Genomic DNA, 14,670 nt, shown 5'->3' with positions numbered 1-14,670 from the left:
TCGAGAAAATCTTTGTTCCAACGCACGTGCAATGATTTCCCTGAGCGGGAATGTGCGCTGATTTCCACTGTACGTTCGTTTTAGTACATATAAAATAACATTGCTAACCATTGCAGCATTGGGGACAATGTAGCAAATCATCGGAGGAAAGTAACGAAAATGAAAAATAAAGTTTTGCTGACAATATGGTGATTGAATGAGAAGTTGGAAAATCAATATTCATTGCAAGGATCACATTTTTATGAAGTCGTACAATTCGGCAGTCATGTATGCTGGATTGCTGGTCTTATGTGGCTGCAGGATGCCAACCATCAACTAAGGATCAGCTGGTATGGGAAAAGGCTGAAGCATGCACACTCCCAACCCAGTCTACCTAGGCGTCACACTGGATCACTCCCTTACCTACAAGAACCACATTGCCAACACAAAGGCAAAAGTTGGAGCCTGCAACAGCATCCTCAAGAAGCTATAGCCAACACCAACTGGGGAACTGACGCCAGAACAATCCGGACGACAACCCTTGCGCTTTGCTTCTCTGCTGCGGAGTATGCATCACCAGTATGGAGAAGGTCGGCCCATGCACCCAAGATCGACCCAGCTCTAAATTCATCTTACAGAGCAATCACTGGCTGCCTTAGGCCAACTAAAGTAGAAGACATCTACCTGCTCTGCGGTATTGCCCCTCCACACGTCAGAAGGTTGGTCGATCTTGTTCCAGAAAGAAAAGGACAAACAACTCCACCCACTCTTCGAACAACAGCCAGTGGGCAAGCGGCTCAAATTCAGACACAGCTTTCTGCACTCTGTAGAGCCCCTTAATACCAGCCCTCACAACCAAAGGATGACTTTGTGTTCTAACCATCTTCAGACCAATCCACATAAACTCTCCCTCAGCCCAAAGGAATCTCGCAACCGGCTCCAGTGAGACCTGGCCTACCTGGCTAAGCCTCAATGGCCTAAGAACTGGCTACGGTCGTTACAGAGTCCTAATGCAGAGGTGGGGTCTAGGAGACGAACAAACAGCATGTGAACAAACACCTGCTAGTCAGCCTACTGCTGCCAGAGCGATGCACCCAAGATGACCTGGAAGCCGTGAATTGCCGTGCCAAAGCCTGTGTGGACCACTGGACAGGACTCTTGTAGTGACTCGATAAGAAGAAGATGTGTTTGAAATACTGCTTTAAATTTGTTTTTGGTAAATTTCATACCGTGTACACATGTACACGCATGGATAAACTGACCATGTAAAAGAATATGAAATTACAGGCTTACATACTCACAGCACTAATGTAATGACAGATCTATAGGATTATCCATTTATTGTTGTTTTGTGTGAGCATATTGATAAGATTTGAAGTCCGGATGGGTGTATTTTACAGATTTTTTGTAAAATTTATGATTTTTTTTTTTTTCCCCTGTTTTTATGTGAAGCTATCCAAAGAATTAGATGACCAGAAGGCAAGATTGGAAGCAGACGAAAGATCAGTCACAAAAATCAATGGTCAGCTAAAACCAGTGGAGGTACTATAATCTTATCCATCCTTTTAATGGTACTAATGTCTTTTGGCAAGACTTTAATCTACACTTGCCACTCTCCACCCAGGTAATGTTAATGGGTACCTGGTAGGAAGAAATCCTTTGAATGCCAAAGAGCCTTATTAGTCAGGGGAGCTCAGCTAAAGCTGGGTAATAATAATACAGTGCTTAGAAACAGTCTACCGCTATATAAATGTTACTATTATGAATATTATTATAGTATTAATGACTGCTTTGAGAGAAATAGTTGTTTTTATACGCTCAAGGGAAGGTTAGAATTGTGCTATTGCCCGAGGCGTGCCGAGGGCAATAGCCCAATTCTAACCTTCCCGAGAGCGTTTAAAAACAACTATTTCTCGAATATTAAAGCAGTCATTAATACTTTTATATGCCCAAAAAAAAGTCAACTTATGACACCACCTTGGCCTTTATCCAGTTTATCTGCACGGTTGTTTTTTATGAGTGTATCTTTGAGAGTAGACTAAAAAATAAATAATAATTTTTTTTTGTTGTTGTCGAAGATGGGATTCGATCTCTTGCGTACCAAAGATGATGTGACTCAAAGCACCGCCTTAGACCGCTCGGCCATCGCGCGCTCATATCATTACTTGCAGTTTTCTCTGATTTATACATTAAAATGGATTGAAAACGGCTTCGCGTGCTGGATGCTTCGCGGCAGCTCCATTAAACGGGCCCTTTTTTTACTTTTGCAATGCATTGGCACGAACTTAGATCAAGATCTATCGGCAGATGTTGTTTTTGGAAGTTTATTTTCGTCTTCATGTCAACAATGCAAGATAAAATTGTCGGTAAGATCGATCGAGATTCAATTGTATTGAAATTACCAACCAATTCATCGCACACTTTCGGTATCCGCGCAATCGCTCAAACCATTTTTTAACATGTAAACCTATGGGTATTTCGCCAAGACTGAACTATTTTCCCGGTAACCATAGTTACTGGGATTTTAGAACTATTTTTTAGAACTATTACATGGGTTTAGAATTTTACCGGGAATTTTACAGGAATAGTTAAAGTTTATGAATGCAATTTCGACCAATCAGATGACTGGATTTCTTAAGTGAGGTATATAATTATTATTATAACTTGCATAGTTGTAATCTGTTTACCATGACTCATAATTACAAAGGCGGGCAAAGTTAAACCTGGGGAGTGTTTCACAAAGACTAAGATAGACTTAATTAAGTTGGACTTGAACGATGGCAGGCCGTTCATGCCACTAGTTCCTCTAACCATTCCTGGCATTGGTTTAATAATAATAATAATAAAAACGTTACTTATAAAGCGCTTACCACCGAAGTCTCTAAGCGCTACACACAAAATAGACTGATATACAATTACATCTTATACAAAACTAAAAATGTAAATAGACATACAAATTACAATACATATGGAATACACTTCAAAGTGAACAGAGTTAATTAATCATCACACGCAATTTTGAATAAATGTGTCTTGAGACTAGTTTTGAATAGGTTAATAGTTTGACAGTTTTTTACATTTAAAGGTAATCTGTTCCAAAGTTCCAAAGGTTTCTCAAGGGACGTTCAAATCGGCGTCACAATTCTACAGAATTTACATTTTTTGATAATTAATTATTGAAGGAAAAAATATTGTCTTAATATCATAATTTCTAAGATGTTTTCCCTCTAATCTTGCATCTGGTTCAAGACTTTTTAAGGGCATTAATCGCATACCGTTGTATAAGTCAAAGTCTTAAATATACCTTGAGTTTACAATGCAAGTAACTTTTTTCTTCAACAATGAACTGTCAAATATGTAAATTCTGTAGATTTGTGATGTCCCTTGAGAGACCAATGGTGAGAGCAACCAGTAGCATGAATGGGCTACCATACTTCAAGTCCAACTTAAGTCTATCTTAGTCTTTGTGAACCACCTCCCTACTGAGGTAAATTGATTCCTGGCAGGGTAAATTGGTTCCTGGAAGGAATTTGTTCCTTAAAAGTTCAAGTGCCGTAATGTTAGCCATGCTAAAGCCAGGGTAATGATTGTGGAACGCCAGGAGAGTGTTTCACAAAGACTAAGATCGACTTAAGTTTTACTTGAACTATGGCAGGCCGTTCATGCCACTGTTTGCTCTCCCCATTTACTGGCATTGGTCTCTCAAGGGACGAACAAATCACGGTCAAAATTTACAGAATTACATTTTTTGATAATTTAAATTTGAAAGAAAAACATATTATCTAAAGATCATAATGGTGAGAGCAACCAGTGGTTTGTAATGTGCGTTCTCGGCACTGAAAATTGTACCTCACAAACAAATCTTCCGCCACACTCTCTGCGGAACACAGATGGTCAATGGTGGGAAGGTAGCGGACTAGCAGTTTGTCAACGAGAGTCTACTGCACCAGCGGCAGATCTGCAATGCGCAAAATTACCGGGACTCAAAACGTTTGTGGTGGGAAGCTGGCCGGCTAGCTTTTTGCTAGAACAATACTAGATCGGCTGCTGGCAATATGAAAGTAGCTGCGACCAAGAACATATCGTACGTGTTCTTAACTTGTCAGTGAGAGAATTCTAAATTCTATTTGAGATTAATTAGACCAACAAATGAACCTCGTTAGATCTCTAATGACTATACAAATGCTTGTTTATTTCTTCATTTTAAATTTTGTTTCCTCAATCCTTCGAGCCATCTGTTCATGTGCAAGCCAATTCTATGTTTGACCTAACTTTCAACACACAAGGAATGGAGAGCACCGTATCAAATTCGCTGCAAACAAAAGTTTCAAGGGTGATTTTGAAGCATTGAAGAAAATTTGCGCTGCGATTCGCAGCTACTGCACAGAAGGATTTTAGGATTCTCAATCTCATTGTAAAATGATTTGTTAGGGCTCATTCAGTCCACATTTAACTCGTTTCAAATAAGCTTTTTGTCAGATTTGTGAACATTTAGTGCCAGCCATGTGCAAGTTTCTGAAGCAGGAAATGATAATTCTCCCAGACCGGGCGCCAAAAATAAAAAACGACCAGCTCCTGGTACTTATTGTTTCTGTCTTACCGGATGCCAAAAGTCAGGGACCGTTGGGTGAAAATCGCCTGGCGCCCACTTACGGGAAGGCTTGATTATCTCTTTTCACTCCTTGTCATAGGAAAAATGTGATGAACTCGTAAGGAAATCAAAGCTGGCAAACGAAGTTGGTAAGAGTGTGAACAAAGCGCTAATCGTTTTCTATCAAATGAAGTAGTGCATGGTAGCCGGCTTAGCAAGATTAGCAAGAAGACAGAAGTCTCATTTAAAGTTATAATCCCCCTATACAGCGCTTACCGGTATATAGACACATTAAGCATTAAGTAGCACTGTATAAATGTTACTATAATATATTTAGCATAATCTATTGTTAGGAACCTTATACATATTCATACAGAGCTCCCAACAAGTACGATTTTATCGTATTTCGTACAATTTTTAGAAGTAAGTGCACTGCTGACTTTTCCTCAATAAAATATGTTTTTCAAAAAAAGAAAAAAAAAAAGAAGTTGCATGAGTTCTGGTCATACGGTTGTATTATGAAAGAAACTTTGTGAAATGGATCAGAAAAGGTTGATCATCTAGCATATAAGTATTGGTGTGTACTGTATGCAAGGTTCTGGAATCATCAAAATAATAAGAAATTTGGCCCAGTCTTGGTAAAGTTACAAGCATTGTACACAGAAAGATGTATATGGGACTACCGGTACACAAACATGTGTCATAAAAATCCATCCAAATTGTTATGATGTTGCATGCCATATTTAGAATATGAAGGCATTTGAAGAGCCATGCTTTTCAGGGATATTTTTATCTGATCTTCTTCCACACTATAGTTTGCATAATACAATGATATCTTTTTCACCTCTTCCCAGAACCCATCCAACCTTCTCTTTAAAGTGAATCATTTAAAACATTGTTGAAGGTTGATGAAAAAACTATGCAATTTTTATATGAAATGTTACTTATGATATCCTTTTTACTGTTCTAACCCTCTAACATGCAAAAAATCCTGAAAAAATTCTCAAACCACAAAGATATTCATGTTTTCCTGTAAAGGCGTCACTGTGCAACACCCTCTTTCAGTAATTCTCCCAATCATTTTTTATTTTCCAAACCGATTTTCCATGAAAATAATTAAGGCATAAAACAGGCTTTAAAAAAATCTGTCAACACTTAGATATCTGGAATGCTATAAAGTGTGAGTCAAAAAAAAGTTTACATCTAGATAATTGCTATTATTTAAAAAATCATTCATGAACAGTAAATTATAATACATCTTATGAAACAGTGTTTTATCCCGAATCATTTAGTATCATTTTGTGTGGTATGTGTTCACGCTTGGATGAACAGGAGGCATTGTTTGCGAGAGTGCAAAAATCCACTTGCGCCAAAGTTGCTTATGTGATGTTTGAATAAAACAATTGAGATTTGGGTATTAATTCGGTCTTCGCAGATCTAAATAACATCCCTAACAAAATTAATCATGCGACTTATATCAAATATAAACAAACATTTGTGCATGTGTGTGTGTTTTCGAGTGTGACTTTGCTTCTGCAAAACTCATAGGCAATGCATTTCATTTGATACATTCAATTCATTCTCTCACTCTGCTAATCCCAACATACTGTAGGCCTCATTTTGGTGCAAGTTGATTTTTGCACTCTCGCAATCAATGCCTCATGTTCATCCAAGCGTGAACAAATACCACACAAAAATGATTTGGGATAAAACACTCTTTCATAAGATGTCTAATAATTTACTGTTTATGGATGATTTAAAAAATAATTAGCAATTTTCTAGGTGTAAACTTTTTTTTGACTCACACTGTATAGAGCCAATATATTGCTTTATGACGATTTACATTCACCTGAAATGTAATTAAATTGTAATAAAATAGTTGGGAGAATTAAGGAATCAATCAGATCATTTTCCCCCAATTTGTATCATTAATAATGGTCTGTTCTCACTCAAACTGTCAGATCATCTTGTACATCTACTTTGAAGTCACTTCCTTAGCACCATTTTCTCTCATCTGAACAATGTTACCAAGTCTCTTTAAATGTGCTTGTGTATTTAGTGTGTGTGTGCCATTTTCAATGGCAAATTGCCCATTCTATCATGTAAGGTATCCTACAAGCATCTCACATCAGCAATTTGGGGATGTTCATTGGTTCATCGAAAACACCAGTCACTACGAAATCATGCATATTCCATACATGCCAACTGTTCAGATTAAAGAGGAACATTCCTCTTTTTGGGAGAAGATAATTATCATTTAAATGCAGATGTTCCTCTTCCTGTACAAATTTGTCTGTAGTATTGAATAGGAGAGTTAGGATTGTTCCTCTTTTTTTTGAAAATAGCATAATTTGTACAGATTTCTGATTTTCAAATGTTACATGCTGCTCATTGGTTCATTGAATGATCACAAATTCTTGCATATTCAACAAAATGTTTGTAAAATGTATGCATGCATAATTCTTCAAAATGCAAAAAGAAAGCACTTATCGATCAAAAAAAAGGATTTGTATTTGTTGGGATTGGCAGCTCTGTTCATGTAATTCTGTGCATGAGCAGAATACTCTCTGGTGAAGAGGAGATAAACCACTACAGTCATGGGTAAAACATAGTTGTTTTTTTATAAGACTTTTGTGGGAGATTAAAAACCCACAATCGTCATAGTCAAAGGTGTTTTATTATTTGTTTTGTTGAAATACTGTCGCTGCCTTTTGTGTGTTCTGAGGTACAGGAGGGTGAATATTAAATAATATAGACCCGTCGAGTTGTAATACCATACAATATCAGAGGGATTGGAAGTTGAATAAAGTTCAGTCTTTCAGCGGAGCAATGGTAGGGACATGACATGCAATACAGAAGTATCCTCTGACCAGTTGTCAAATTTGAAAAGAGTAGGTCAAAGTATGTAGAGGAGTTTTTATTTCATACATTGATGTAAAATACAGCATATGATTTCAGCATGAAGCTCTGTACTGATTAAAAAGAAGATGATTGTAAAGTAAGAAGCTTGACTATCAGGCCAAATTAAAATCCAAAAGCGATGGTTCTGAGTGTTTGTTTCCCTTTGTGATCTCTTTCTCACCAGCTAAATACGAAGGAGAGAAGGACCAGCTGATAAAGGGCATGAAGAGTGTGGAAGACCAGCTTGAAAACATCTTCCCAGGTAACCATGGAAACATTCATCATTTAATAATGATGAAGGCAATGATGATCAGTTTGGAGTGGATATTAGTTGTGCTCATGTTTTTATTTGTCAATACAAAAATATCTACTCGGAAACTGAGTGAGGTTGAAATACTTGAAAAATCATCAGAACTTTCAAAAATAGTTCTAATTTGACAACCAGTAAATTGATGATTTGTAAGGCTCTTGTTCACATTTTTTTTTTATTTGCAATGAAATAAAATGGATCATTGATGTATGTGTGTATTTTATTGATAGGATCAGTTGATGAATTAAGAAAGATCTACAGCACTCATCAGAGTAAGATTACTGAGAAAGAACATCAACTTCAAGAGGTAAGGCTCTATAATGAATAGAGCATATTGTATACATTTACAAAGTAATAATTGAAATGTTTCTTTCTAAAGGCTGGCTCTGATATGACGCAAAACCGCAGCGTTTTTTACGATGACGTGAATTGTAAAATACGCTTCACGTTTCCTATCTTACAACACAGAGCTCAGTGAATAGATACAGGAACTTTGTTGCCCACAGTTTTGCCTTTCATGCACATAAAGAAAAAAAAGCCTTAGCCATTTTTGTTTTTGTTTTGGGGGGGTGTTTCTTTAAAATCGGTTTACCATGTTGCATCTGAACAAGCCTTAAGTTATCAGTTGTGTTGAGATAAATTATTATGACATGCGCATATAGACATACACAAGCACGGTCAAGAGGTCAGATTGTTCAGCTCCAAAAAGCTCCCTCCCACATACAATCTCTATTGGAGGGAACTGTTTAAAGCCCCATAAAATGACCAACCAATCAGGAAACAACTATCCCTACGCTGCTAGCCATGATTTAAAGGGAGTGGGTCGTCAGTTTCCATGTGCACACAGCGAACCCATAGGCCTATCAAGAAATACCCCCGAGTCTCTTCGGATGAGGGAAAAGTGAGATATCATGACTTTGGGGAAATGTAAGGCATTACAGAAGGCCTGTTGCTCATCAAACTGCAGGCCAATCCTGGTGATTGACACATGTTATTGGGTAAATACCCAACGGTGTTGAATTCCATGTAAGAGCCCACTCCTATGCATCTTTAACTTCTTAGGTGCCACCTGGTTTTGGATAGTTGTCGTATGGCAAGCCGTTTTAATATTTATTCATATTTCTTGATATCAAGAATTAAATTTTTTGATATCAAGATTTCTAGCGCAAAAGTATTGCACAAACTCATAATTGATTTCAAGCGCAAAAATAATGCAACAATTCATTCTGATTTCGAGCTCAGAAGTAGTGCAAACATTCACAGTTAATTTCGAGCACAAAACCAGTGCACAAATTCATTGTGATTCGATTTCGAATGCAATAGTTGTGACGAATTCATCCTGCTTGAGCGGTGCGATGTCAAAAGTCAACGTATCGCGAGAATTCAACTAATGCAAGAATTCGGTTGTCAGTTTGCAGTGTATTTACTGTCTCTGTGATATTCCTTGTATAGAAATTTCATGTCATACTGTTTAAACATGTTTATTTAGACCATTGATTAATGTTACATTGAAAATGTTGGATGTGATTTTTCCAGTTGAATTACTTGTTATAAAACATTCAAAAATGCGTCTTTCAAAAATCTAAAGCAGCATCATATCAAGAAATCATTTTGTGATATGTTGCCAATAGACAATGGGCAACCTGTAGCAAAGATTACCCTGTGTGTAAAAATATATTCAAATTTTTACTATGCAATCATTTCAAATGTTTTCGATCACGTCAGTTAAAATACTGTCAGATTTGATCATTTTCAGCAAAAGAACATCTAAATTGACTTACAAAACATGCATTGTAAAAAATAATAAATTGGTAACATATCACAAAATCATGCGGAAGGAATGAATTTTTGATCCAAATTGTGCATTTACAATGTGTAATTTGTAAGTCTTTTTAGAAGTTATTTTGCTTTAAAAATATCACATCTGACGTTACCGTTTCACTTAAAGTTCACGTATATTTTACAATTAATCATTCAGAAAACACATGGAAATATTTAATTGCAAATTGGACAATCTTTACAACAAGATTGTGCAACGTTTATTGGTAACAAATTAGCATAGGAATAAATGTTAAAACGGCGCGCTCAGGATGAATTCGTACAATACTTTTTGTGTTCGAAATCATAATGAATTTCTGCTCAACTCTTGCGTTCAAAATCAGAATGAGTTTCTGCACAACTCTTGCGTTCGAATTCAACTGAATTTCTGCACTACCTTTGAGCTTGATATCCAAATGAATTCTTGTAATACTTTCGAGCTCGAAATCATTCACTATAACAATTCTTGATATCAAGAAATAGGAATAAATGATAAAATGGCTTGCCATATCGTCGTAATTGATCTTTCTAGAGTGACATTTCAACTTCTAATTCCTTGCCTGGTTTCAGTGAAAAAAGTGGCATGAAATATCTTTTATGGATAAATTAACTTTCTAGAGCTACGTTTTGACTTACAATGCTTTGTTTAAGTGAAAATTTAGATTTCAGTGTCTCTCATGGATATAAACTGCTATGATTATGTTTGAGGAAGAAAAATGTGGACAATTTAAGTCCAGACATACTGTTTAAAATAACAAAAAATAGAAATTAGAGCAAGATTTGCTGCCAGTGGCACGGAAGAGATTAATAGAATTCTCTCTGACATAAAATTATGGAAGATCTTTTTTGATAGTGGGGGGAGCGAACCTTCGCTCATGCTGGACCTTCATTATGGAATACTCTCCCTCAATGGATTAAGAATAGCAGTTCTGCTGAAGTGTTAAAAAACAATCTTAAGAAATATCTGTTTAATTTAGCTTATAATTGATTACCATAAACTTTCATGTCTGTACCTTTCCTATCGCACTTTGTATAAATGTATCATGTATGTATTTCATCTTTTGCACAAGCTGCGCCTTGAGCATTTGACTATCAAGTGGATTTGGCGCCTTATAAATCATATGTATTATTATTATTATTATAGCATGGTGCTTTTCTTTGTGTTAGTGCATAACTTTAGATTATGTACAGACTTGAACATACAGACAGAAAAGGAAGATTCAGAATGGAACATGATTGAAGAGTTCCTTGCGTGATTCTAAAGAGATCTTTTACCTCTTTCCACAGAATGAGGGTAAGAGGAGGATACTTCAGGAGTCAGCGCAGAGCACAACAAGTGAGAAAACCGAGCTACTCGTCATACAAGGAGTCCTTCAACAAGCAGCTCGGGTAATTCTTATCATCACAAGTGTTTGTTTTGTTTGTTTGTTCGTTGGTGTGGCTATCTTCTGAACATATGTCTTTGAGAACACTAGTGCAGCGATTTCAATTGAGATTTCTCTTGCTCAAATATTGTTTCACTGTTTACACCTTGGAATGAACATTTTCTATCTGAACTAGGCCATGTGAAGTAAGTGAGTATCTGGCTTGATTTGTTCCTGATAATGCACTGCAGGTTAGTAATAGCTGCCAGTGGCATAGCCGGGAGTAATCATTTCTGTAAATGCATGCATCGGCAGCATTGATATTTCAAACAACATGTTTGTTGTATATAGTTTATAATCATGAAGTTTGTAATGCATATGTACTTTACCACTCTGCTTGCGCTGATTATTTGCTATGAACTTCTTGTGAACACATCAGGCAAATTCTTTATAGGCTTGTTATTTAATATTACTTGGAATTACAAGTTTCTTTTCATTCCTGCTTTGCAGGAACAACAAGAGACGATCCGTCAACGAGACCGTAGAATGCGTGGCCTAGCGAACCAGCTTCATCTCCTTGGTTACAGTAAGACTGGAGAGTTTACCTCCAGCAGGGCGGGTGATTTCATGGAGAAGTCAAAGGAATGGATGGAGGCTCAGAGAGGGGAAGCAGAGAGGATCAAGAAGCAGCATGAAGATAGAGAGAAGGGGGTTGATAAACAGTCACAGGATCTCAGAGCTACCTACACAGGTCTAGAGACAACCATTAAGATGAAGACGGCTACCATTGTGAGTTCTTTTTCTCTTTCTCTGTCTCTGTCTATCTCTCCCTCTCTTTCACTTTCTCTACTCATCTATCCATCCCTCCTTCTTTCTCTCTCTTTCTCTCTCTCTCTCTCTCTCATTCTCTACTCCATCTATCATCCCTCCCTCCATGCATCTTTCTCTTTCTCTCCGGCTTAATGTCTATATTAGCTACTACTGTATAAGCTGATATTTTCACGTACATATATTTTCGTGAATGACAGGCTAAGAGACATTTTTGTGAATAGCACACAGCAGAATTAATGAATGGGCATTGGATTGGTTTGGTTTATTGAGAAAATACATCAAACAAGCAGCTCGCTGGCTGAAAATGTTCAATTTACAAACAAATTAAAAATATAGAGAGATATAAACATATACAAAACTAAAATACATATTGTAAGTCATTGTAAGATGAAATCGAAATTGCAAAACAAAGTTATATGTTTAATGTAATAATATACTTTCATGTTTAATGACCAAGACGGTGGGAAGGAGAGAATGGAGAAGAAAAAAGGAAGTTGTTTAAGCGAAAGAGTTGAGAAAGTATTTAACAATTGCTAAACAAACATTTCTATTACAAAAATTCAAATTAAGCATTAAAAAAAAACCTATTGGACGTGATGAAATTAAACAGTAAAAGTCAAAATGACAGTCTCTATTCCAAATATAATCGTAATGACAGCATTCATCTAGATCGAGAAAGTTGTTCAAATAAGATTAGAATGAGTATTTAAATAACAATATAGTGTAATTTCGAATTAGATATTGCACACGAATTAGATATTGCACATTACATTGGAGAAAAAGACCCAAGTCAAATAATTGGCAGGGGCATAAAGTATTCACAAACTTTCTCACGCCAACACATACACACAGAGACTCGGTCACGTAAGTACACACAAAAATTTCGGCAGCCCATCGCACCACATACAGCTAGCCGTGTACCGTACCGGTATACGGTACATGGATTACATGCGTGCGTCGTGTAATCTTTGCAGTATACGCGCTGGGCGCGAGGCAACAGCATTGCATTACGAACATCGCTAAGGCAGTTACTACATGTATACTAGTACACAAGCACATAATTTTATGCCAATATTTTCACGCTCCGGAATGATGAGGTGCCAATATTTTCGCGTGTTGATAAATTTGCGATAATATGCAAATCATGAAATTTGCAAAAAAAATATCAGCTTACCGGTACCGGTATATAGTATCCAAATCTGTTTTATCAGATTTCTTTGACCTTTCATTGTTGAACAGCTGTTTACCAATAAGTCTAAACCTGTAAATAGTTTTGTGCATCGTGGCATAAAGTTGGATGAACAAACAATTTGTGTAGTGTAGTAGCTAACTAAGTACACTTTGTTTTTTCTTAATTTTTTTATTTGTATAATGCTCAGTTTTGTATGAAATTACTGGAACCCATCAACTGTTCTTCATTTCTTAAGGCATAGGAAAGGTCTACAAAGACCTTTGGCAGGCAACAAACCATACCTAGCAAGAACCGCAAGCTTTTATTTCAAATGTCATGAAGACATTCAAGTATTACATTACATCATAAGCCTATGTCATGATGTCAGTAAGGAATTATGGTTAAACTTAGCAACTATTTACTGTTACACCTTTTTTTCTTTCCATGATGGTAGAATGATAATTCTTCTAAGCTCCAAGAGATCAAGGGAGAGCTAAGCACGATGGGAGAGAGTTCACAGAGACTCAAGGAGCTTGAGAAGGAGAAGAAAGGAGCTGTAAGTCCACTTGGTCATTTATGATTGTCAATCACCTGTTTAAGTCTTTACCTGTTTGTTTTAAGCATTTGTTGTTGTTGTTTTCTTCTTCTACTTCTACTTCTATGGTAATACTCATCAACGCCTGTTCAGCATCTTTTGATAATGGAGTGATTGTATGGAGTGATTTTTTTAAAGTGTCGATTTATGCCCCTCCACCTGCACTGTGCCTGGCAATGTCTCCCAGCTCAGTCACACAAGGTGTGTTGACTCATTACTCGGAAACTTGAACAACACTATCTGTATGGCCTGATTCCTGTTTGGACTGTTTGGAATTTGTCTGTCATCTTTAGTTTTAAAAACAACATTGTTACTATTATTTGTGACAAGTTCACAAGCACAAATCGGTGCCTTCAACTGCACCTCGCAGTAAAATAAAGGTCCTTCCCTGCGTGAGTTTTTGAACACGGACATGGCACTTTTTTTTTTATTTTTTAAATTTGGCCCCCTAAATAGGGGTGCGTCTTATACACAGAGATTTATGGTACACCTTTTCACGATTACAAGAGTGTGTATGCGCCAACATGGGCGCCATTTTAAATTGCGAGTAAAAATTGTAAGTAACTTTTATTTTATGCAGCATGCAAAGTGCATGTGTCGATACGATGTGAGCGCCAGCACAGGCAGTGACGCAACAATACATACGCGTCTGAAAACATTGATGATGCAATGTTTACTCACAAATTAAAATGGCGGCCTTAACCGAGAAGGGGTGTATTATCTGTTGAAACCTAAATTGGCTATTGTTCGCAATTACACGATATATACAACAACAACAAAATCGAAACAAAACTTCAAAATAGGAGAAAAAGCAATCAAATTTGTGTATTGTGGTTTGTACTTATATACCACTATAGTTTAGAAAATATGCAAATGTCGGGGGGTGGGGAGGGGTGAGCTCCACCGGGATGAGTAGGATTAGTAACTCGGGTTACTCAAATGAAGGAGTCATGACAGATATCTGAAGTTCAATTACTTTTATTGCAAAGCAATAAAGCAAAGAAATAAGAAACCCTGCAAAGAACAAACAGAAACAAAATGAACATATCATTGCAAATGATATGATACATACATCATCATCAGACACTAGATAAACATGTATAACATTGT

At 36.8% G+C, this 14,670-nt stretch overlaps 1 protein-coding gene across 2 annotated transcripts in view; it reads left to right on the top strand.

Annotated features, from left to right (window-relative positions):
* The first annotated feature begins 1,431 nt into the window (after positions 1-1,431).
* Positions 1,432-14,670, top strand: part of LOC105445688 (DNA repair protein RAD50-like) — a 53,818-nt gene continuing 40,579 nt past the window's right edge. Inside the window, exons 1-6 of one of the 2 annotated variants that reach the window (XM_030981188.1) lie at positions 1,432-1,521; positions 7,656-7,733; positions 8,012-8,088; positions 10,887-10,988; positions 11,474-11,752; positions 13,420-13,521. In XM_030981188.1, coding sequence (XP_030837048.1) covers positions 7,694-7,733; positions 8,012-8,088; positions 10,887-10,988; positions 11,474-11,752; positions 13,420-13,521 — 600 coding nt within the window. In that variant the 5' untranslated portion in view covers positions 1,432-1,521; positions 7,656-7,693. Of the gene's footprint in view, positions 1,522-4,532; positions 4,720-7,655; positions 7,734-8,011; positions 8,089-10,886; positions 10,989-11,473; positions 11,753-13,419; positions 13,522-14,670 lie in introns of those variants that run through there. The other variant, XM_030981189.1, reaches the window with a different exon arrangement.

The sequence above is a fragment of the Strongylocentrotus purpuratus genome, unplaced genomic scaffold (assembly GCF_000002235.5).
Source record: "Strongylocentrotus purpuratus isolate Spur 01 unplaced genomic scaffold, Spur_5.0 spur5_scaffold_11, whole genome shotgun sequence".
NCBI classification, from domain to species: Eukaryota; Metazoa; Echinodermata; class Echinoidea; order Camarodonta; family Strongylocentrotidae; genus Strongylocentrotus; species Strongylocentrotus purpuratus.
The sequence above is the reverse complement of the archived record's forward strand: the minus strand, read 5'-3'. Positions and strand labels throughout refer to the sequence as shown.